General features: G+C 39.9%; 1 protein-coding gene across 11 annotated transcripts in view; it reads left to right on the forward strand.

The window, feature by feature from the left end:
• PCDH15 (protocadherin related 15) overlaps positions 1-25,148 on the forward strand; it is an 858,619-nt gene that overhangs the window by 562,980 nt on the left and 270,491 nt on the right. For all 11 annotated transcript variants that reach the window (XM_049810552.1, XM_049810540.1, XM_049810547.1 and 8 more), the window contains 2 exons: positions 9,412-9,572; positions 14,898-15,053. In XM_049810552.1, coding sequence (XP_049666509.1) covers positions 9,412-9,572; positions 14,898-15,053 — 317 coding nt within the window. The remainder of the gene's footprint in view (positions 1-9,411; positions 9,573-14,897; positions 15,054-25,148) is intronic.

The following is a 25,148-nucleotide window of genomic DNA, read 5'->3' on the forward strand; positions in this document are numbered from 1 at the left end:
ATCTAGATGTGTCCCGAGTATTGTCTGTTGGCCTCTGCTGCAACCAGGATACCAGGCTAGATGGGCCTTTAGTCTGCTAAAGGTATTTGCATTTGCAATTATACATAAAAAAAAAAAATAATTCTGATGAAGCGTGATTGAAACTTTTTCATCTTAAAAAAAAAAAAAAGAATTCTCTAAGTTATGTTTTATAGGGGTTGATTTTTTAGTAGCAATTCAGTGTAAACCTTTAGATACGTTTTGAACAGAGCAATTGTGTTTGCCTTCTGTACAACTCAGAGTTAGAACAGTTTCAAAAGAGTTAGCAAATGTTAAAGAAAATAAAAAATTTTTCTAGAAGGAGAAGGTTTTGAAGACTGAAATAGAAAAAATGATCCCCTGAAGGGGAAAGACATTCAGTTCTCACCTGTCTTGTGCAGACTTGTTTTGCTTTGCCACTTGCAGTGCAGAGTATTGTCGGACAGCTAGTAAAAGACTTTGCAGACCACAGTCTGATCCCATAAAGACATTCCTGTCCCATGTTGCAAAAATACTGCTCAGTGTAGAGAAAAGCCCCCTTTGATGTTCAGCAGCTCTGTTCAATGATGTTGGCTCCTGAGCCCAGTGATGAGTTAAAGGGAGGGCAAAACGTGAGAAGCAGAAAGCTTGGCAGGGAAGGAGGGTGATGGAGGTGTGCCGCTGTCAGTGATGTGGGTGGGCAGGCACAGCAAAGTGCATCTCATGAGCTGGGTACAGAAAGAGAAATGAAATGTTGGAAAGGCCTCGTGCAAAGGGTCCTTCTGCTACCTCCCTTTTTGGTTAAACGCCTCATAAATGTGGCCACTGGAGGAAGAGGGTAGGAAGCAGCCAGTGTAGCCATGGCTCGGGTACTCTGGGGAGGGAGCTACGCCTCTTTCCAATTTACCTTGGATTGCTGCTATAATAATTGGGAGTAGGACTCTGGATTTTGCTCTGTGTAGTCTGTCATAGTATGGTGGAGAAATGTAGTCTGTTGAGGTCCAACAAGTATAGTTAATCTTTTGGTAGAAGTACTGGGTTCTGTTGAGGCGTGGAGAAATAACATAATGGTATGTTAAAAATCAACAAACTTGAGTCAGTCCTTGGTCACTGGCATGCTTTACCTACCTGATTCATGTTTCACAGCATTAAGAGGCTTTCTGTCAAACACTCGCAGAAAGGGAATACAAAAGCAATGTCAATGGTGTCAGTATGGGGCCTAGTGGTGACCTTACCCCAGTGAAATATTAAAGGAGGAACAAGAGGACCTTTCTGTGAACCAAGCAATTATCCTGCTGCTGCAACCCTGAGCATTAAAAAAAAAAAAAAGAAAAAAAAGTTGGTTTTGAAAAAGGCTTTCTGAAACCTGTTTTCATGTTTTCTTGGTTTAAGCCTTTAGAATTCCTTGTTTTCATTTTTTTCTCTTAAGTATGCGAGGAAGGATGGGGCACTTGGTTTTGTCTGAGATGCTCCTTTGCTGTCATAATTTTACAGGATGGGACTTTGCGCAGAATAACCCATGCCCTGGGACTTAGAGTAAACTTGCAACTTCTAAACTTTGTCCCCAGCCAGACCCCTGGCCTCCCCAGTCCTTAGTAGTATTTGTGTTAAGACAGTATAGTCTCTACAGCTGGAATCCTTTTTTCCTCTATCCCTGCTCTGTCCTCTAACTTCTTAAAATTTCTGCTCCTTTCAGTGCTGCTCCGTGACCCAAACTCTCTGCTTCACTGCTCCCTCGTTGCCCTCTGCTTTCTCCTGCCCATCCATCTCTGCCTTTCCACAGTCACCCTTTATCTGTTCACCTCTTGCTTATCCTCTTAAAAAGGGGGGTGGGATTAATAAAAAAATTAATCTAGGTTTATATACCTAGGAAGGCAAGTACTAAATATGTCGTGAATTTAGTCTTTAGCATTTGATCATCATGCTTTCCTCTTCTGGTTTCTTTTCATGCTTATTTGTTATGTTTTGATGTAGAGTGTAATTGCTGTGGGTCAGATTTTTCCAAGTCATGTATGAGTCGTGTATGGGAAGTACTGAGGTTCTTCTTCTATGGCTTTATGGGACTCTGGTCCTATTGCTTGTGAATGTGGAGGGAAAGCAGGGAGGAAGGACCATGATTCTTAATGTCCTGCAGGACAGGCATACATGTGGTCTGAACTGACAGGGATTGCAGTGCTGCTGCCTTTCGCCAATGGGGAACTGTCTCTAAAATGTCTTCCGTCATCTTGCCGTGTCATTTCAGCACAGGGTAGGAGTTGTTAGTGCTAGGTCTCTGTCTTCATGCTGTCTGGGAAGCACTAAAACAAGAAAATGGGTCACCTTCACTTAAAATGGACCCAAACTGGTACTGTACAATGCCTTAAGGACAGATCTTTTCCCCACAGTACACAATTCTTACAGTGGGTCAAGGTGGGAAGTTGTAGGGTCCATGTGGGAGGACTAGGAATAAAAGCCTTAAACCTGAACCTGTCAAACTGCTAATTTGGCTAAAATAGCGGGCTGGTTTTAGCTATGCTCTGTAATTGCTTGGAGGCTGTGGCTGCACGTGGAGCAGGATGGGAAAAGATGGGGCAGGATGGCAGAAAAACAACCTTGAAACAACCTTGGAAACTTCTCAGAGATCCCTAGTGATGATGGGAGGATGGGGAATAGAAAATATGTAATCCAGGAGGTGGCTTTGTAGAATTATCCTGTTTTTGTGTATGACCCTGAAGCGTGGGTCTAAGTAAGTTCATGATAACGTTGAGAATTTACTTCTGCAACAAGGTTTTCATTTTCCATTGACTTCTAATTTATTGCTATTTAATCCATCCTATTCTACAGACATACACCTTCAAATGTAGAAAAATAAGTTTGTGATCCAGGTTTAACTATGAAAATTCTGTAGAATATATAAAAAAAAAGCAACTACCCTTTCAACTGATCCATCTAATGCCTTTCTATAAGAAAATAATCCCTATTTTAAAATTGCTTTATAATCAGTGGCAGGCAGAGGAAAGCAGCACAGAGATACAGGTGTTTTTTTAATGTACGTTCGCTCTGTCTAAAAGCAACCTGGTGTATTCCACACTGTGTAAACATTGCTCTGGAGTCACAGAGTAGAGGAGAAGCTATCGGGTGTGTGCAGGTGGAACTCGGGTTCTGCCACAATCCTTAAAGGTCTTGAGCAGACACAGGTGGGACTGGCACATGGAGACCTTCCTTGAATCTCTGACATCCCTCTGCCTGCTTTGGTTTCTTCAACTTGACCAACAGAAGATGCAAGTGCAGAGGCACCAACGGGAAGGCTGTTCAGCCTTTGGCAGAAGGTTTGCGACCACTTGGTCTGTTTGATATTGGGTTTCCCACCTCCAGTGAAGATGCCTACCTGGATGTCGGCCCAGCTGCTGCTCACTGTCACCACCACCATTCTGAGCTTGTCGGCCTGCTGCTGTCCAGAGGTGCTGACTTCAACGGCTCTTTACAGAGCAGGAGTTTCTCATTACTTTAGGCTCCCTACTCTCGCTGTCCTTGCTTGGTTGGTTTTCACTTTTTAATACACTAGGTGTGAAAAACCACGACTGCTTTAGAGTGCAGAAGTGATGAGTTTCCTTCCCTCTGTTGACAACTATTGGTATTTACCCTTACTGCAGCGCAAAGAGTTTGTGTGTGTGTGTGTGTGTGTATGTATATATATGCCTTTTAAGGACCAGTTTTTCTTTTCGCTTGTCTTTTGGAAATTTACCTCCTTTCCCGTAAGTGAATAAGTAATATGTCGCATCGCTCGTGTAATGTACTGTGCCTCTGTGGGTACAGCACATCGGATACCTGATTCTTTCCTAAAGTCACTTCTTGCAGGTGGGTGCCATGCATAATTCCCTTAGGCTAAATTCCACTGGCTGAAAAATTCCTAGTTGATGTTCCAGGGTAGGAAAAGCCATGTATGCTTAATGTAAATTCCCTGACATGGTATTTGGACTGGTTATAGAGACTTGATTAATATGCCAAATTGAAAAGTATGTTCTGTGTAAACAGCAGGATGTGATTTTTTTAATTATATTTAGCCTTTTGTACATCATACAGCTGAAGTAGCTGCTAATGTAATTCAGCAATATCGGAGGTTAATCATGCTGTTGCAGGTGGTTTTATCCTTTCATCAACTTTGAAAATAAGAATAACAAGTTTTAGACTGTTTTCAAAGGAAGGATAAGTACATTTGGATGATGAAAACTTTGATATTACACTTCTGCCTTGGCTTCAGACATGCTTCATTTCAGGCTTCAGCCCTGTAGCTTGTGAGTGCTCAGGTGCTTCTGGGATCTCACAATTTCCTGCACTGAACAAGTGGAAGCTGAACACAGCCCATCTAGTAAGTACTGAGCACACGGAAGGCTACACGCTGTTGTTGTATACAAGAGCCTTGTGAGGGTACGATCTGTCCAATTTGTAATTGGCATGTCTGCTTAATCAGCTGCAGTTAGGTATGTCTCTTCGATGTCACTCGGACTGACCATCCATGACGTGTGAAGTCCTTGGACCCACTATTGGGCTCGAAGTTGAGCTTTTGTCTGGTGCACTTCTGTAGTACTAGTGTCACTGGGGAGGTGGGACGTGCTCCACATGCCTTGAGCTCAGCGACTGCAGAAAGAGAAACTGCAAATGCCTTTTAATTCTTACAAGTAAAGTACTGCAGGTATCATTCTACTGGAATCCTATTTTCTGATTCATGTGCCAGCATACAGGTGGTTCCCAGACCAGTCGTAATTCACTTTTTAAAAAACGGCTCTGCCAAAACATTCAACAGAAATAATCCCAAGATGTGTCTAAATCATTTAATAAGTAAGTCCTCACTGAACGCTGCGTCTGCTGTCTGTAGTAGAGCATAAACTGCAAATTCTGTATTTCATGGCTTTTGCACCCGAGTCCCTCGTAATGCCCTTCCCATAGAAAGATCACCTTCTGTGGAGACTGATCTGTAAAAACAAACCTTGCCCTATTATTTCAGTCTAATGAAGATTTTCAGCTTCTGGATTCCTCTCAAAGGAATAGTCCAGTGTAGAACTGCTGTTATAATATTAACAGCACTCGATAATTTTTATTTTTATTGTCTTGTTTTGTAGCTACTTGTTGAATAATTCCCAACAAGCTCAGATAACATTTCTGAGTTAATGTCTTTACTTTCAGAAAAATGCATTACACCTGAAAATGATAGATCTTTCCTCTCTTGTACAGTCTGTTGGTTTCTGCCTTTTTTGTCGTTTCTTAGCCAACAGCTTGCTTGACTTTGTTTCTTTGAGGCTTATTCTGTACTAATCCCTTGGAAAATCTGTGTTGTCTTCCCACAAGACATCTCGGTCATCAATCAGGCTTCAGTGAAGGTCGACAAGCAGCCAAATTGTCGTCTCCACGCAAGATGAAAAGCTGTTCTTAAAATCTACTTGTGTTGGTGTGCAATCTAACTTTCACATCAGTCTTTTTTTAATTAGCCGGGAAGAATATCACTAATTATAGTCCCTGGTGTCCTTTTCAATGGCTCGTGCACACATGACGAGAAGTGCGGGGAACGGTGCTGAAACACTATTGAACGTTTGGGCATTTGGGTAACTTCCCAGGAGTTTGGTATGAGAAGCATGCATCTACGTGGACCACCTCTCTCCTTGCAGTGAGTGGCAGCATCCTGTTCAGGTGCCCTCAGCAGACTTTGACCAACTCCTCATCCCTCCCCTACTGTAAAATTGAACTTCCGATATAATTACAGAAGAAGGAATGTAACTTTTATAACAGCTGGAGCAATGGTTAAGCTTGTTTGTGTAAAAATTACAAAAGCAGATTGTCTAAACTTACTGTATTAGCGTGTTGCAAATATCAAGGGATGAGTTTGCTTTTGTGCTTGCGTGTGTGGAGAGTTAATGAACAAACTGTTGATGCAGTCACATCGAACTGCATGTATTCAGATTTATTGTTAGTAGGTTACCTCCCTGGCATTTTAGGCCAAGGACAGAGGCAGGATGTAAGGAACAAAATGATAGATATCTAAATGGGGGGGAGGGGGAGACCCACAATGTCAGGTTCTTTGTAAAATACAAGAATAATACTTTAAGGATGGCTATTAAAAGGCTTATTTGCAAACTGCTGTCTCTTGAAGAGAAAGTACAAGGGCCTCATGAATATCTGAAGAAAAACCAGTCCATTTTTAAGAACAAAAGAATGACTGTATCAAAACAAACCAAATAGAAGTGCTTTGTTAAATCAAGCAGATAGTTGTTAGAGAGTGCAACAGAGGAAAGTCAAATGAGATGCAGAATTCAAAGCAGTGAGGTCAGTTAAGTAGTAGCAGTGTTTTACTAGAGACTGTTCAAAATTTGTTATCACATCAAGATTTTAAGTTGATTAAATATTTTTTTTTTGAAGTATGTAATTGCAATCATTCTCATGTTCATTAAAAATTAAAGTTTTTTGAGCTCTTTAGCCCTTGTAGAAGGCTGAGTTTGGCAGGTCAGTCTTCTAGAAACTAGGCAAGGGAGGATGAAGCCTCCTTGGACAAAGAGCAACAAACCATGGTGTACGTAGCCTATACCGAACCAAAGCTACCTGCAAATTCCAGGTGGTAAAATATCTGGTGTATGTCACTAAGGTCACTGTTAAAACCACTGTTGCCTTGTTTTGCAGCACTCTCCTCTTATTTGAGACTGCGACATCTACACATATACTTTTTTTTTTGCAATCCTTAACATGCAAAAGGGCTCTGGTATCAAGGCCCTTGTATCTTGCCATTTCCAAATGTATGCTGTGCCACGAGGAATTTATACGTCCTTTTGAGATACGTATTTTTTTTCTCTGATCTCTTGTATGCAGTTCATGGGAGGGTAATCGCTACCCTCACAGGGGCATGGCCCTGCAGACTGTTCTATTAGCAGTCAGAGCTCTGCCACGATTATCGGGCTAATTCCTTTAGCGTTGCATATGCTGGATTTCTCTACAGGCAGTGCGACTGTGAAGTCCGAAAGTAATTTCCCTTTGCTACTGTCATTTCAATCAAGACCTACTGATGTTAGATTATACTAATAATCTTGGGTTTTGTAGAAACCAGGAGCCAATTTTCATTATAGGACAATCTTGATTTTTTTATTGTTTTAAACAATTTTCAGAGGAGAGTAATAAACCCTCTTTTATAGTCGTGATTGCTTATGCATCTGAAAGCGTTGTCTTGGCAGGCAGCTGTGGTAGCTCTGTGCCCTTGTAACTTGTGCTGTGATGCCCCTTTGCTCCTCGTGGATTTATTAGTCTTCAACATGGGAGAGAAGACAGAAGCTGTTGATGCTTTTCCCTTCCCCTATTTCCTAATTATCCCTTGCAGTATATTTTTCCACTGCTGTCACAACTCTCTCCTAATCCCTTTTCTGTGTCATTTGGTTACTTCACTTGCCCCAGTTCTTCCATCCCTTAAGCTCCTCCTTTTCCCACCAAGAATTTGTACGCATAATATTTTCTATGAACACTACCTTATAGATTTGCTATGTGCAGGTGGCCCTTGTTGAAATGCTTAATGCTGTGTTGTTTACAGGCAGAAATTGCAGATTTTTATTTTTCTTGAGAGCCAGTTGAATGGAGGCATAGAGCCTTCTGTTGGGATTAGTGCTGGTGAAAGGGTAGCCAGAACTTTGACTTTGCCTTCAGGTCTGAACAAGAAGACTGGAAAAAAATCAAAACAACTGAAGCTGTTAGGGTGATTGTGGTGTTTGTTATCTTGGTGGTTTTTTCAGGGAGCCTTTTCTTGGGTCACCTTTTGTTCGGATGACCTCAAATTTGCATTGCTGACTTTCCTTTGCATCATCATTGAGGCACAATAATGAGGGCAATATACAGAAGCTGGTGGAGTTTATAGATTTTAGAGAAGTTGGTGACTAGACATAAACACTTTGAACTTTCACAGGGTTGGTAATCAGCTTGCTTTTCCTGGTGAAATCCTCTTTTTATTAAAACTAGTGGTGATCTTTCAAAAGCTGTATGCCAGTTCAAGCTGCTGGGTCAGAGTGTAATTGTACAGATGGCATTGCACAAGAAATGGTGCCGATAGCCATAAAACGCATGGGTAGTAACTGCGGTTCGCGTGGTTAAAAGGGTATTGCTCATCTAACTTGAAACCAGTCTTTGGTGCAAAGTTATGGATGTTTGGCGGTATTTCCTCCCGTCATCTCTACTGTGTTATAAAAAGTAGTTTCAAAATAAACAATTGAAAAAATGCTACTGTGGTGTTTTCCTCAATAGGACTGTAAACCAGTTTGCTGAAGTTAAGAGCAGTAATTAGTTTTACTGTTTTATCTGGAAAAAGCATAGGCCCAACTCAGAGTCGCTCCACCCAGATGAATATATTTATACAGAGTTGCTGTTGTTATAAAGTGAAGATGTAAGGAAACTTTACTCTGCATTTTGAAATAAACTATTTGGGCCCTTAATAAAGGCAGTCGTGATAAATATTTTTAGCTAATGTAGGTGTTCTGCAGCTGGTGACGTTCACAGATTTTCCTCATAACTATTGATGAACTACAATAAAGATAATTTCATTTAATATTTCAGTGTGAAGAAAACTGGGTAGTATTAATTTTTCAGAAAAACGAAATCTTAAAGAAGTGTTTATAAATGTTGTGCATGCAATGCTGAGGCACTGGAGTGCAACGTTTGGGGTAGTTAGTAAGGCTTGACATTTGGAAAGCAAGTTGAGTGTTTTACAGAGGAAATTATGTACATCGTGGGTACTGTGAACTGACTAATAGAGCTGTTAGGCATGACTTTTAACTGACAGAATGGGACAAGAAAAGAAAAAAGGCATGGTATATATGTTGAATAGATAGCTGGTCCTAATTAAATACTACCTTTTTCTTGGTAGACCTAGTTTTCCTGTCTTTATGCTGCAGCTTAGTTTTTTGTTGCAGAGCAACTCAAGGTATAAAACTTTTTTTTTTCCTGGAAAGCTTTATGCAACTGTTTGGTTTTGTTTTGTCTGTTCCCCCCCCCCCCCCCCCCCCCCACCCCCCGCCCCGATGTGTCACTCTTGCTGTACAAAATTTATTCTGGTTCTGGTTGTTATTTCAGTGCTTTCATTTGTTTGAGGTGAGATTGGGTGATGATTGCTCAACGGAGGAAAAAACCCTCATAATTTTAAATAGATAGCTGTATATGATGGGTCTCATTGTCAACTTAAATTATTGTGCATTGCAAGTGCTTCTTCTGGTATTGTCTGAAATAGCTGCAGTGTCAGAGGCAGTTTTTCATTACAGATAATAAGCTTCAGACTTTTTAAACCTCACTCAAAACATAAAATACCAGAAACCCTAGTTAGAAGACAGTGTTTTTAGTGTTGCAGTTGTTACAAAAATACATAAAAATGTAGATGCCCGTATAAATTTCTCCCTCGTGTGTTTATTGTTTTTGCAGGCACTATCCTGGTTGATAATATGCTGATCAAAGGGACAGCAGGAGGGCCAGACCCCACCATTGAACTTTCCTTAAAGGACAACGTAGATTACTGGGTGATCCTTGATCCTATCAGTCAGATGTTATACCTAAATAGCACTGGCCGAATTCTGGACAGAGATGTAAGTTTGGGGTTTGCTGTTTGTTTTCTTTTCTCCCCATAGACATCAATTTCTAAATTTGTGTATGCTCATAGAAAGACTGTAAACACAAGACCCACTAGAATATAATAGCTGCATCCATCTTTTGTTCCCAGATGGATGTGAACAGGGCTAATTTGATTCTTTATTAGGACTTATTGGAAGCATGCAGAAACTTGATTATGCACACAATTATTATATGTGGATAAATGCAATAATAAAGACCAAACAAATAGATGTGTGGGTTGGCAGAAATATATATTGAACCAAACTTGACTTGTTTACTGAATTAAAAACATTTTTATTCTTGTTTGCTTCTTTTGTCTGGAAGAAGTGCTGCTCACCTTGTGTCCCGTGACACTTATTAAAAGCCTACTCTAGCTGTGTACATTGACTTAGAATCATAGAATCATTTGGGTTGGAAAAGACCTTCAAGATCATCGAGTCCAGCTGTCAACCATGCCCACTAAACCATGTTCTGAAGTGCCTTGTCTACGTGCTTTTTGAATACCTCCAGGGATGGTGACTCAACCACTTCCCTGGGCAGCTTGTTCCAATGCCTGACAACACTTTCAGTAAAGAAATTTTTCTTAATATCCAATCTAACCCTTCCCCGCTGCAACTTGAGGCTATTTCCTCTTGCCCTATCACCAGCCACCTGACAGAAGAGACCAGCACCCACCTCACTACAACCCCCTTCAGGTAGTTGCAGAGAGCGATCAGGTCTCCCCTCAGCCTCCTCTTCTCCAGACTGAACAACCCCAGTTCCCTCAGCCGCTCCTCGTAAGACTTGTGCTCCAGGCCCCTCACCAACTTGGTTGCCCTTCTCTGGACACGCTCCAGCACCTCCATGTCTTTCCTGTAGCGACGGGCCCAAAACTGAACACAGGACTCGAAGTGCGGCCTCACCAGTGCCGAGTACAGGGGAACAACCACCTCCCTGCTCCTGCTGGCCACACTATTTCTGACGCAGGCCAGGATGCCGTTGGCCTTCTTGGCCACCTGGGCACACTGCTGGCTCATATTCAGCCGCTGTCAACCAGCACCCCCAGGTCTTTCTCTGCCAGGCGGCTTTCCAGCCACTCTTCCCCAAGGCTGTAGCGCTGCATGGGGTTGTTGTGACCGAAGTGCAGGACCCGGCACTTGGCCTTGTTGAACCTTACACAATTGGCCTCGTCCCATCCAGCCTGTCCAGATCCCTCTGTAGAGCCTTCCTGCCCTCAAGCAGATCAATGTTCCCTCCCAACTTGGTGTCATCTGCAAACTTACTGAGGTTGCACTCGATCCCCTCGTCCAGATCATTGATAAAGATATTAAACAGAACTGGGCCCAATACTGAGCCCTGGGGGACACCGCTTGTGACCTGCCGCCAACTGGATTTAACTCCATTCACCCCCAGCCCTCTGGGCTCGTCCAACTAGCCATTTTTTTTACCTGGCGAAGAGTACACTTGTCTAAACCATAAGCCGCCAGCTTCTCAAGGAGTATGGCATGAGAGACAGCGTCAAAGGTCTTACTGAAGTGCAGGTAGGCAACATCCACAGCCTTTCCCTCATCAACTTAAGGGATGTGAGAGAGAGCAAAGGAATTGTGAATTTTACAAATCACTTATAAAGCTTGACATATGCAATTGAGGATATGCTAGTTTAGATTCTGTTTTTAAGACAGTATAAAATTTGTGTGGTATGCTCGTTCCTGATAGCATTAAAGAAATATTGTCAGGCTAAGTTTGATTTTTATAAAAAGAAAGATTAAAAGCACAAAACAAATAGGAGTGTTCTCATCTACGCTAATTTCATTGAAGAGAAACACTTTAAAAATAGAGACATTTTCTTACAGTGTTATAGCATTGCTGCAGTTCATCAGAACCTGAAAGGAAAATTGACTCAAAAGTAGTGTAATCAACATGGAAAGAGTGCTTTAAAGATCAGGAGTTCTCCTTGGAGTGCATGAAAATTTGTTTTGTATTAGCTTGATTGATTTGTCTTCTCCGTGTGTTTTGAGATACATTCATAAGTACCAGAAACATGTGAATTTTTCTTCATTTCCATTTTTAGCTTAAAAGAGCTAATTGAATTCAGCTGTTTTTAGTTTAGTTTTAATTCACAAACTGTTTCCATATGTGAAGCAAAGGTATGCAGCACAAAACATGGCACAGTGGACATGGTGGCACAAGACTTCCTGGTGCATCGACAAAGAGTCGGCGTTTTCTCAAGTGCCAAACGGCCGACTGCCTTTGAGGAGACAGGAAGGTGCTGGAACATGTTTGGCTTCTCAGTTTTATTTTTAAGTCAGAGCAAAAAGCGAGAGCCCTTAATGGGAGGTGAGAAATGTAAGGTCAATTCTTCATCAGCCCACGCAAGTCTGCATATCCATATGGCATTAGGAAATGAAATTAATTCCTGTTAGATCAGTGCTAGTTCTTTTTTCAGTGCCCTTTTCAGCGACACTTTTCTCTCTACAGGTTCGTTCATCTGAGCTGCTTTACCAAAACAACCTTGCCAAAGTATTTGATTTCTGATACTATTACTAGTCTAGCTAAACTCACAAATACTTCACATTATTATGAATATGTACGGACACTTTGCAGTGATGTTCTTTGCAAGAAGTAGACTCAAGTCACAGGGAAACAAGTGGAGGGTGTACATTTTCTTAGTTATATATAGACAACATTGGTGTTTTAACATTGGTATTTAAGGGATTATTTCATCATTTTTTACTATGAATGGTTACACTTCTTATCCCTAGTACTGTAGTGCTGGGTAAAATTACTCATTTGTGTTTATTAAGGTTTACTGGATATGAAAAGAAAATCTGAGATTTAAGGTAATTGAGATTTTGGCTGTGAGCGCCACTAGCTATCTCCTGTGGTCTCAGTGAATTGCTGTAAGTCACAAGCCAAAGAAAATGAAAGCAACCCACAAAAACCCCACTGATTGAGTAAAAATGTGAAACTTATGTCATGAACTTGATTAATATGGCTCTTATCTAAAGCCTGTTTCCAGCCTTCAGAATGAGCTATACTAACCCCTAAAATGCAAAATCACTCAAGAGTGTGTGTGGTTCCTAGTTTGTTTTTTTTTTAAACAAAAAAGGTAAACTATTTTTCTCATCTTTCAAGTTAAAACCATGTGAAACTTAGCAGTACCAATAAAACTTGGGGTTTTATTAAGTTGGACCTTAAAATTCATTTTTTTTATTGCAGAGCAAAGATTCTAGTCTCCGATTCACAAATGGTGCATATAGAATTGCATTCAATATATTTGGATACTCTTCCCATTTTTCTCTCTGATGTGCCCACTTGTCAACTCCCTGCTGATTCAGTTAGCCTGATCCTGTTCTTTCTTATTACTTTTCTTGAAAGAAAATCTTATTAGATTCCACTGATTGATTTTACTAAGAACAACAGTATGTTTTCCAAACAAAATCAGATAAAAAGAAAATTCCAGACTTTTCTTCCAAAACTTCAAGTACTTAGGAAGGATGAATAGCGATGAAGCAGAACTGCTGAAAGGTGTTGGGATAATTGGCCCCCAGTATCATAAAAATTTGTTACGTTTTTCCATTATGTACTTACAGTTATTGTCTATAAGTGTCTAGATTGATGAGTGTTTGTTTAAAGACCTGATTTTAAATCTAAGCAGTGACCCTGCAGAAATTGTACGAATGTGAAAGTAATGTTGGTCCTGTACTGTCATATTTGACCAAAGACAACAAAATGGTTTTTTCCACGTTCTTGTGAAAAAGACCAAATCCAGAACATCATGTATTTACATATCTATCGTTACAACTAATTATGTTTTTGTTGGGCATTGGTAATAAATCTGGATAAACTCAGTAATGTTTGAAGTGTATTAAAGGTAGCCTAAAAATTCTTGGATCTTTTGCAAAGAATGCCAGCTTGAAAAATAAATTGAGATTATAATGTTAGAGGCTTAATTTAAGTTACAGCTGATATTTGGTATGTTCCTACCTGTGTTACAAGTTCTGATAAAAGTAGAACCACGTCATAGCTGGCTGCAGATTTTTACAGCAAAGAGAATTGACTTAAGGTCATGCTGTACTTCACCTCAGAGAAAGTTGAGGATGAGTGTGTAGGGAAGAATACATATTTCACTTAAGATCTCAACACCACCATAAAGGCCTCTTCTTTTCCCAAGTCTGATGACTCTTTAAAAACCGATTGGTGCCAAAGTCTGAAAGGTAAAGAATGCCATATGGTTCCAAAATCCATTGTAGCAAAACTGGAAAAAATGAATTTATCAAAGAAATTGTAGCATTTAGAATGAGTGAAAGCATAATTATTTAGATATATAATTATGATTAAATTGTAGGTCTCAGAATCGCAGTACAAAAACCTGTTAACATTCGCTGTACAGAACAGTATAGCATAGGCATCTTAAATTACATTTTTGAGTTGTTTATTTTCTTGAAGAATTTGGGGTTAATAAATATAGTATTTCTTCAATTTGTCCCTTCCCATGCTTTCTCACTCTCTGCTGAGTGTTAGACAGAAAACCAAAATGGACTTGCTGTCAATATTTTACGTGCCAGACTGTTGCTTCAAATACGTAAATTGGCACTTGCTGCAGTGGGAATATTGTGAATAGAAGTTGTGCTGGAATGCTGTATTTCCACAGCAGTCTCTCTGAATTTCCATTTCAACCAAAGATACCTTTTCCTTTGTTGTTCTTAGAATTGTTTTATTCACTCCTGTAGGTAGTAATAGCCTTTCCAGCTTAAATTTCTTCACCCATTTATCAAGTTTGGAGGTTATTTTTCTTTGAATATTATGATGTTCACTGGAGTAAAAACAACAGGACTCTGGATTGTCTACACTTAAAGGTGACCAAGTTGTTTCTAAATTACTTGGTAAATGTAAGTGGTAGCATATTGAATTTATTTCTGACCTGACCTTTCAATTCCAATATTAATAAACCAAAGGTTAAAATGTGTGACATTTTCTAGGTATCTTTAGTAATCGGAAGATGTTCAAAAGATGTGCTTTCTTTTTTTGTTCTCAAGGGAAGTGTGAAGGGCTAATCGTGCTGGGGATTTTTATTTCTGTGTTAGCACAAACAGCTGGCAAAGCTGGGCCTGCAAAATACAGGCTACTTAAAATATTGCCAGCACGAGCTGTAGTCAGGACACTCGGAGAAGCTGTTTAATCCAGGTATAGAGCATTAAACATAGCACAGGCAGGCTGATGGGCTATAACTGAACGTGAGCAATATTAACATCAGTGGAAAATTTAACTGTTAATTCATATTTTGGCTACGTATTATAAAAATGTGCTTTCACTTACAGCCGCCAATGTCCATTCAGTCCATTGTGGTGCAAGTCCAGTGTGTTAACAAAAAGGTTGGTACCATTATCAACCACGAAGTGCGGATTGTGGTGAGAGACAGGAACGATAACTCTCCTCGGTTCCAGCAGCAGCGATACTATGTGGCAGTAAATGAGGTCAGAACGGTTTTCCCTTTTTTTCTCTCTCTTGTGTGGTGTCATTGCTAAATGTCGGCTTTCAGTTCTTTCACTCCTCATTTGAAAACCTGGTAAAATAAGTTGTTTTAAAATCCCTTACATTTGTGTCACTTTAGAAAAACACAGCACAGACAATATATTTCAGTTTTTAGCATGTGAGCTTTTCATCAGGATGCTTGTAATATTACAGAAGACACTAGAGTCTGAGGCTCAATGAGCGAAGCATTGATTTCTGTTAAATTTACATGATGTTTTACTGTATTATGCAGTTTTATCAACAAACCTGGAAGTAAAACAAATTTATTTATGAAAAACAAATGTAAAGCCAATAGTTCAAAAGGTTTTATTAACGATATTGAAGCCTGGCAAAGTGCAGTTTTGGTTTATTGTGGTTTCTCTTTATGAAATGATGTCTGTGAATGGAATTATTTTGCTTTATTTTTTTATGGAATAGAGAGCTGTGGATAGACTTCATGTTATTTGAAGGAAAAAATTTATTTCTTTCTTGAGCTGGTACAACTTCATTTCACTTTACAGTTGAGGGTTTTTTTATTCTATTAGGGATTGAATAATCTGCTAATAACAAGTGCAAAGGATCTGTGCTTTCCATAAATTAGTATCATGGGGCTTTAGTAATAGAAAGTGGAAGTGGGAACTTACATGCAGAAGTGGAAATGTCCAGACTGAAACTAAGAGGAGAATGGAAAGATGGGTCAGTCCTCTGCAGGTAAAGACTGAAAGAATTACAGTTGCATTTAAGAAAATAAGGCTGTTTAAATATGCAGTGTGCATTGCGTCCCTATTGGGATTTGGGTTTGGGTGGGGTTTTTCTGTGAAAGAACATGACTGCTTTCATGTTGTTTGATTTTAGTAGAATTGATTTGCTGTTTCAAAAAAACACTTTAACAGTTTTGCGTGTTTGGGAGATTCAGCTTTTCAATGTGTCTGTGTATTGTTACAATCACGACATTGCTCTAAGTGACCAAGGTGTAGTGATGTGCAGGACATCTTACAGGCCCCAAGAAAGGAGCGGAAGAGTTAGTTGATGAGTTTAGGCCTAATTAAGCCAAAAGTATGGAGGAAAACCATCAAAATCCACACATTATTTTTGAGTAGAGCCCTGAAGTTGAGATAAGGATATACAGGTTTTTCAAACTTTCTGGTCTCCTGACTGGTGACATGTTTTAAATTGAGATTGTTTCCCTTCGGACAAATTTTCGGCAATCCATCTGCCAATGTTTCTTACCACCGGAATTTGGAGGTCACAAAATACCATCTGTATGAGTTACCAGTAAAGTCCCTCCTTATGATTTAAATTGTTTTCAAGTTGGCTTTTACAATGGTAATTTTAATTTCTATTATTAGAAATTAATTATTTTGCAGACCTGTTGCAGAAGTGCTTTTGGTCTTGAGTAAAGGCAATATAAATATAAGTCTGACTTGCCATGTGATGCAGGTCCCAGATCGCTTCCAAGGCCTGCATAATTTTTGCAGTAAAACTGAAGGCAGGTAGTGTGTCGGTGCTGTAATACTAAGGAAGCAAGGATTTTCCATAATTAGAAAGAAGTCCAAAACACACAGTGAAAAATGCACCATTTAAACTGTTCATATTCAGAAATTTAGCAGTGTTCCAAGCATGTGCAATCATGTATTTGCATCGTTATTGGACAAAATGCAACGTTACACTTTCCACCAGTTGCAGTCCTGATTTAATTAGCTTCTTTGTTTCATTTTATCACTGTTATGCTTATAGCTTCTGACATGGCACCACTGTGCCCTTCAGCAGTACCCGGTGGGTTAATGCTCTCATTAATTAACCAAAAAAAATTGCTCACAAAACACCTCAGACTTTTTCAAAGGTTTTAGTGAGTGAATACATTTTTTAATGATAGTTTATTCTGCTAGTAATTGGCACTGCCTCTGGTGAATTTAACTCTAGGAATGCTCTGGAATGAGGGTTTTGTGGTTATTTTTTGATTGCTTCTGGTCTGCTTTTGATTGTGAAATAAAAAGTGCAGAAATTTCTCTTGCATAACTAACATAAAGCAAATCAAAGGACAAGTAGATTTTATTACTTACAGCTACCATATGTGTGAGCATCACAAATATCTCCTATTTTTTCTAGCCAGGAAATTTCATCTGTGTCAATTTGAGGACTGACTTGTTTAGGTGCTTTACAGGGTTGTACTTGGCAGTTTCTCCCATCAGCTGCGATGCCTCTCTCTGGCTGTCCTAATGAAGAACACATGCACTGTAGCTTTATAACCATACTACAGTCACTGGTGCTGGTACAAAACATTAGGTGGACTCTCCACATGTACTGTTTAATCCATCTGCACATACACAGTAAGTGTTGGATTTATAGTTCCTGTGCTAACCAGCTTGACAGTGTGTCTGCTTTGTAGGGGCAGTATCTCCCCAAAGCATCATGCCTACTGTAAGGAAATCCTGGGCAAATGTCTCTCAGCCTTGTCATTACCCCAAAATGGTTTTTTAGGGAGAAAAGTCTAGGGCTAAGATTTTCCAGAGTAGTCAAAACTATTATATTACTATTGGCACCTGTAATATGAGACAAATAACTGTAGCTAGATCTTACTTTATTTGGTAGTTTTTTAGTTTCAGAAATGTCAAGGGGCAAAATTATATTTTGGAGAAATAGAATGGGGTTTATGTGAAATAGTCTTTATATTTGAGCTGTCTACAACATACTAAAATTAATTTGTAAAAGAAGCTGAGGGTAATTGTAATACCAACATAAATCCTAGTTTCACGTGTGTCTTTTCCATTTGCACATAAAAAGACATGACTTAAAATTAAGCCCATGTTTTTGCAGAAGGCTTAGAATGAGATGGATTTGGTAGGGTAGTTTCTGTTTTGGTTTATACCAAAAGGTAGCTCAATTTTTATACTTGATTGGTTAGAAAAGGAGGATGCCTGTACTGAGTTAGACTAAATGTTCCTCTAATCCAGTGTATTTTCTGTCAGTGGCCTTTGCAGATGCTCGAGGAAGAGCCTAAGGATTGGAAAACACAAAGTTGTGTTCTCCTAGTGAGTTCACCCAAGTTTCAGTCACTTGTAGCTGTAAAATATGTTAGATCAAAGGCAGTGTAGTAATAGTTCTTGACCAGTTTTTTCCTTTTGCAGTTGCTTGTGAACATGTATATATTAAAATTCTTATTATAAGAAATACTGACTAATCTGTATCAAACTTTTCCATGTTCTCACAGGCATCTGTCACAGCATCAGAAGTTGCATGCGTGTAAGTTCAGAAATACCATGGAAGCATTTACTTGATTTTTCAAAGCCATCCTTCAGTTTCAGGAGTAGAGAATTTTATCATTAACACCTGTTTGCTGATGCCTTGGTATTTCTGAGTGGTAATACTCCCTTTGGTGGTCTTCCTTCTCTTACCTCTAAGTTCTTCCTCAAGTGCATGAGCATGAAGAAAGCAAATTCTACGCCTTAAGGCAAACTTCCCAAATCCTTCAAAATACGTGTACTTTTAATCTGTGGTAGCTTTGTGGTCTCTCTCATGAAAAAGCCATGGTCCTGTCTTTCTTTCCTTACTTAAGGTGTTGTATAGCCTTTTTTCATCATGTCATGTTTAATCTCAGGCATTGAGATGAGAAATACCATAATTTCTCACTCTACTGCTTCAAATATCTGGATCTTAAAAATCCTGAGAAATCTCTATACATAGATAGTCTCTGTAGAAATTTGGATCTATTCTGCATATTGTTGAATATTCCTTAGGGATTTAAGGTTTTCTTCTGTCATTCACACTTGTATGTATAGAAGGCACCTCGGTAAGGTGATCCAAAAGTAAAATGTGCAGAGAAAATTAATGTTCCCTTCCAGCCTATGTATGGTTTGAAAACGTGTCTTTTGCATCTAAGTATAAAAATTATCATTACATGTTTATTGAGGAAATACTTTTTTCAGAAGGGTCTTAATTATTGTATTAGAAGTATGCGCTTCTCATGTAGCTGCAGTACAATAGTTCTCACACTTGTTAATGTTGATGGAGCCAGTAATGTTTGTTTGACTTGGTAGCTTAGCTTTGAGTGGCAATGCTGGTATTCATATTAAGTTACAGTTAAAATTGGTTTTAAAGTTTAACATCTTGGTTTAAAGTATAAAATAGAATGTGTGTTTCCCTAAAATATCTATGTGCTTTTTAAGCAAAGTGTTATTATCTGAGCATTTATAAGTGAATTAGCTAATTAGAGTTAGTTAATAGGAAAATACCCAGCTTTTTTTTTTGGGGGGGAGGGGGGGGGAGGGGCAAGCAAAGGAACCACCCTAAATGTGTGTGTACATATATATGTATGCACATATACATAGTGGAATGTGTTCCTGCCCATGGCAGAGGGGTTGGAACCAGAGTATCTTTAAGGTCCCTTCCAACCCAAACCATTGTATGATTCTATGTATAAATAGTCTCCATTCGCTCTGGTCCTCAGTAGTCTAGCAGGGGGCTAATGCAGACACAAAATAGCCATCACCTTAAAATTAGCTGGCATTTTGTGTATAAGCCGTAGTCAAGAAAATAAGGTTGTAATTAAACTATTGACTTTTTTTAATTGTCTGGGTTATGAAACAGATTTGGGACATAATTCAGTCAACTCCTAAGTAGTGCTGTTCTGACGTCTGAAGTAACTAAGCTGATCATCACTCTTGGACTGCTGCTGCTACGTGTAGCACGCCACAGAGTCTGTGCAAGCACCAGGGCAGGACTGGGCTTTTTTTCCTTCATGTCATGACTGGCCCAGTGCCACTGCCCTGTAAAGAGTGTGGGGTTTGGTTTTTTTTTTTCTCTATTTTAGTCATCTTTTTTTTTTAATTTCTTCTTTTCTCTTGCTGCTTGGGCATCCATGCTTGTGAGGCTGGGACCACTGTCTTAGTCCATAGTATGCTCCGGCATCACTGAGAACTTAGAGAACAAGTTTGGAAGCCCTTCACAGGGTTGCTACCATTTAGGAGCAATTTTCCCTTTTCCCTTTTCAATGCTTTTTCAAGACAAAGAATGTGAGTGTCTCAGCCTAAAGTAAATCCAACTGCTATCCACAGCATTATGAAATCTCCTCGTAAAAGTAAAATTGAGTTAAGGTTGATGTTAACACTTTTGTGATAATTAGAAATACTCTGCAGGGTTATTTCCTTTGTTTTGTGTGTTATGTGTTTTTATTTCTATGAAAATGTCACATCATCATTTATGTAGGAAAAAATCCTGACAAAATGACATTAGCCTGGGGCTAAATTTGACCATGCATATTTGTGACTGAAAGATACGAATTATTGCAGTATATTAAAACAAAGCTCTATAGTTAGGTTTAGATTCAGGAGAATTAGGCAACTCGGTGCTTTACAGGCAAATCTATAGTATTGCCGCAAGGGTTTTAAATACATGTACCTAATATAGGGACTAGAAACTAAAATCTTGTACTGCTGAGGCACAATTGTGGTTGTCTGTGTTTTGTGTTAAACACAACTTAACTTGACAAATTTTATCTCCGCTGAATACAACTCTAATTCTGCACTACCTGGGCTTTATAAGGCTGACTTTTTTTTTGTATTAGTTTTTCACATGAGCCTTACTGGAGTCTTACAGAAGTGTTGGTAAGCTCAGGAGCGTTTAATAACAGGTTTTGTTTGGAAATGATAGTGGAGTTACTAGAATACTGTTTGAAGTCAGTATTACTTCTTTAAACATACATGACCTTACAGCTGCTTGTAAACCAAAATTTTAGTGTTGGTTTGGTTTTTCGGTTGTTCCCCCCCCCCCCCCCTTAAGTTGGCAGAGATTGGAATCCTTTTCAAAACGAGTGTGTTTCTTGAACTTCAGTCATGTTAAAACTTTGGCTTTGGGCTGCTGAGAATTATAACTAGTGCTGAATTTTCATTTCTTTTGGTGTAATTATTCATATCTTTTTCCTTGTGGTATTGAAATAATTAATCTCTGCAGGTAGACATCATCAAAAGAATATTAGCTCAGAATGATTAACTGTAAATCTTCCTTTGCTGTTCCGGGCCACTGTGAAAAATTATTCATTTTTAACTTTGTAAATAGGCAATAATAGGAAAATTTATTTTCAAAATGTTTTATGGAAGTGTTGAACGTTCCTGTCTGCATCTAGACTTCTAATAGCCATAAATCACGTTGAAGGCAACTGCAGCTGTTGACTGTGGAAGAATAAGATTTATTGTGTGCATTTCCTCTCTATTTGTTTAATTGTATTCTTTTGAAATCTTACTTGTTTCTTGTCACTGTGCTCTTTTTTCACCATATTGAATTCCCACAGAGATTATTGTCCTCACACTGTCACTAACACACATATAAATTTTATTTTTTTATTTTTTTTTTTTACAATTCCTAACATTTTAGCTTGCATAATGAAAGACGCTCAGCGTGGTCAAACAGTTTACTACATAACTTCAGTCCCTTTCTGTTTGAGATACCAAAGTTTAATATGGAGAAACAAAATTCCTCTCCAAGGTATTCTCTGAAGTAGGCGTGTCTAATGGAAAGGAGACAAGTGGGGTGTAGAGATAGTTCAAGCAACACTTTTTGGAACCACTTTTGGGTCCTTCTGAAAGGTAGCAAAGCAAAGGAGCTGGGAACCACTCTGTGGACATATTTTCAGCTCCCCCATCTCCCAGACTTGGTAGTGGATGATTTTTCAGAGAATGAACTGAGTTGGAAACTGTGGGAAAATGGGTGCTGTGCAGAATGTCTCTGCTACAGGTTGACATAGCAATGGTATGGGGTGGTTTGAGCTCTAGGTGAGTCTTTACTGTTTAGAGAGTGTGTGCATCTACTAAAGAATGAATCTGATCACTGGTTTGAGAAATTCCGACTATAATATAGTATATAACACAAATCCATCTCAATGTTCTGCTCTTCGCCAATATCAAAAATCTGATTAGCCAGTTTGTTCTGCTTGCACACGCATGTATTCAAATGGCATGCCCGTTTTATGTCTGTCTGAGATCAAACCCAGTCTTTCAGCCTGCTCTTTTAGCTTTTTCATATGCGTTTTGGATACCTCCATAATATTTGCTAGAAAAACATGCCTTTCATTGCCACATTACCTATCTTTCTTCCTAGGAATGCAGTTTCTCATGAGCTGTTCACATAATAAGTAATCCTTATATAAACAAGAACAGTGGGATTATTCATGTTGATAAAGAACAGTGTTTTTTATATATATATATATATACACACACACACTCTCTCTATATATAGTGTCACATTTTGTAAGGTGAACTGAGTTCGTCCTTACTGTTCCAGCAATAAAGTGAATGGTGACAGCGTTCTGTCAGAAAGCCCTCACAAATTGTGAGTAAAAGTGATATTGCCTAGCTAACAGTAAATCATCGCAATGTTGAAATCTCAGTGTAAAAATATTGTGTAGCTTTAAATGCTGAGTTGCGCCTCTCAGATGATTAGAAGTGGAGTTTGAGACATTTCGTTAAGAGCCCATCTGAATTTTTCCAAAGGCTGCAGTAATCTCTAATGTGAGATCTTGGGCAGGCTGGAAAGTTGAGTGAAATGAGTTCATTTTTTCCTAACTCTCAGAAAAAGGGAGTGGCAGGGGATTTTTTTCAGTGCCATTTCTAATATCATTTGTTATTGCATAAAAGAAAACGTAGATAAAATAGAAACCTGCGTATTAGTTTCATGAAGGTCTGCTTACCTGCAGTCAGTTATTTCGGATGTAATACACTAAATCCAAGACTTGAGCTTTTGACTTTTACTGTAAGCACATGCAATTGTAATTCTGGTGTTTACTGCTATTTCATTTTTACAACTGCCTCCTTTGTTATCACTTAATGATGTGCTTTACAGTGCTGGAACCTTTTTATGTTAGTCGTCATTTATCTGCACCCTGTCAGGGCCCCGATACAGCTGCTCTCAACGAAACAGAGCAAATAACTATTGCCGAGCAGAGCTGCTGGCTCAATTCAATGGGAACCAAGCATTCACGTGCTTCTGAAAAGCACCCCAGCTCTGGGCATCCTTCAGCTAGGAGGACTTGTGCAGGTCCAGCCCTTCCTTATCCCCTTGGCGGTACCCGGTTAGGGTGGTCTCATCATCTGGGACGTCGCGCTGGAGCTCTGCCCTCTCCCTTTGCAGGATGTGGCATTACAGCGTCCGGCTAGCAGGAGCATTGGAAACACCTTCGCGGGTGTCTGTCAGCTCTCGGGCTGTTCTGATGTGACGGGAGGGGTTTTTTTAAGAGATCTGTTTGATTTCCAGTGGTAACTTCTCCCTCTCCTGAGAGCGTGCTGGTGTTAGAGCTGCCTGCAGGTGTTGAGCAGGGAGCGCTCCTTCGCAGGGAGTGCTGAGAAAACATGTAGGCAGCCTAATGGAGCAGCGTACTTAATAAGCGTGGTGTTTGACAGCAGTGTGTTCCCTGCCCCGCTTTCCAGCCTGCTACACACGTGATGTCTTCGAAGCTGCTTTGTCTCTGCTTCGTCTGGGAGCACGGAGGCTTTTTTTCTGTTCTGACAGCAGAAGCATGGGAGATTTCCATCATGTGCCAACCCCTGTTAAGCCAGTGCAGTGCCCGCCTCTTTCCGCTAATGAGACTGTATCATTTAACCAATGATTAATTGGTTAAACTGGTTTATGTAGTGTCGTACTGGGTGTCTGTGCCCAGGTGGGGGCTGAAGGGTCTCTGTGAGGAGAGGCTGGGGCTGCCCTGAGCCAGGCATGGCTGGTTCCAAGGGCCCCAGCACTGGGCTTAGCCCAGCCCCGCAGCCAGGCCGGTGGTGCCTCAGGGAAATGGATTTAACAAAAGGGAAAATGCCATACGGCAGTGAGGAAAAAATTGTGAGGAGGAGAGGAGTTTGGGAGTGAAGGAGGGAAGCCGAGCCTTGGGAGAAGGCGTGGGATAGGGGAGGATGCAGTTTTGTCTTCGTTTGTCACCATCCAAATGCATTTTTAATCGGCAGTATATTAAATTATTTTTCCCCAAGTCGAGTCTGTTCTGCCTGTGAGCGTAGTGGGTAAGTGATTTCTCTATCTTGACCCTCAAGTGTGTTCATCTGACTTTCCTCCTCTGTGCTGTTGAGGGGAGTGAGAGGGCACCTGTGTGAGTGTCTGGTGGCTGGCCAAGGGCAGCCCACCACTACTGGGGGGAAAAAACCTACAGACCTTCCTGTCAATTTTCCAAATCAGTTTTCAGGTTGCTTTGGTCGTCTTTCCCCTTACAGAAACATGAGACAGCCCCTTCTCCCCTACACATGCAGTTTGTCATTAGGCAGTAAGTTATCCTCCTCGGTTTATGCCAGTTGCCTCTAGTTTTATCCTGTCAGACAAGGCTCATGTTTCCAAGATGATTGCTCCCCTGAATTCTTGAAAGGCTGCTGCTGTACCAGAGGTACAAGGCAGAGACTCTCGGGGAGGCAATTACCTTGCAATTAGTAGGCACGAGGGAGCAGTCAACTTCCTACACCCGCATGTGACAGTTCTACTATCTGTACCAATAGTAAGCAAGTCAAGTTTGTAGCAAAACGGAAACGTACGTAATTATTGTGGCATAAGTGTAGGTAATGTAAATAACTATCGTAAATTAAGCCCCACCTGTTTTATCATAAAAAGGGCTTTGAATTGGTGTTTTTTATTTCAAAGATCCGGTATGGTCAGCCCTGAAAATATTTCTCAGAGAACTTTGTCAGCTATTAAACTCTTAAAGTAATTAGCAGCTTTATAAATAAAACGAGACCAGGAACTATGACTAGAGGAGGAAATGGGCTGTTAATTATTTGCTTTATGGTGTTGTCATGGTTTAATCCCAGCCAGCAACTAAGCACCACGCAGCCGCTCACTTCTCCCACCCAGTGGGATGGGGGAGAGAATTTGGGGGGGGGGGGGGGGGATAAAACTCGTGGGTTGAGATAAGAACAGTTTTATAGAACAGAAAGGAAGAAACTAATACTGATAATAGTAATAATATAATAATAATAAAAGGATTGGAATATACAAACCAAGTGATGCACAATGCAATTGCTCGTCACTCGCCGACGGATGCCCAGTTAGTTCCCGAGCAGCTCTCCCCGCCCAGGCCA

Source organism: Accipiter gentilis, chromosome 9, assembly GCF_929443795.1.
Source record: "Accipiter gentilis chromosome 9, bAccGen1.1, whole genome shotgun sequence".
NCBI classification, from domain to species: domain Eukaryota; kingdom Metazoa; phylum Chordata; class Aves; order Accipitriformes; family Accipitridae; genus Astur; species Astur gentilis.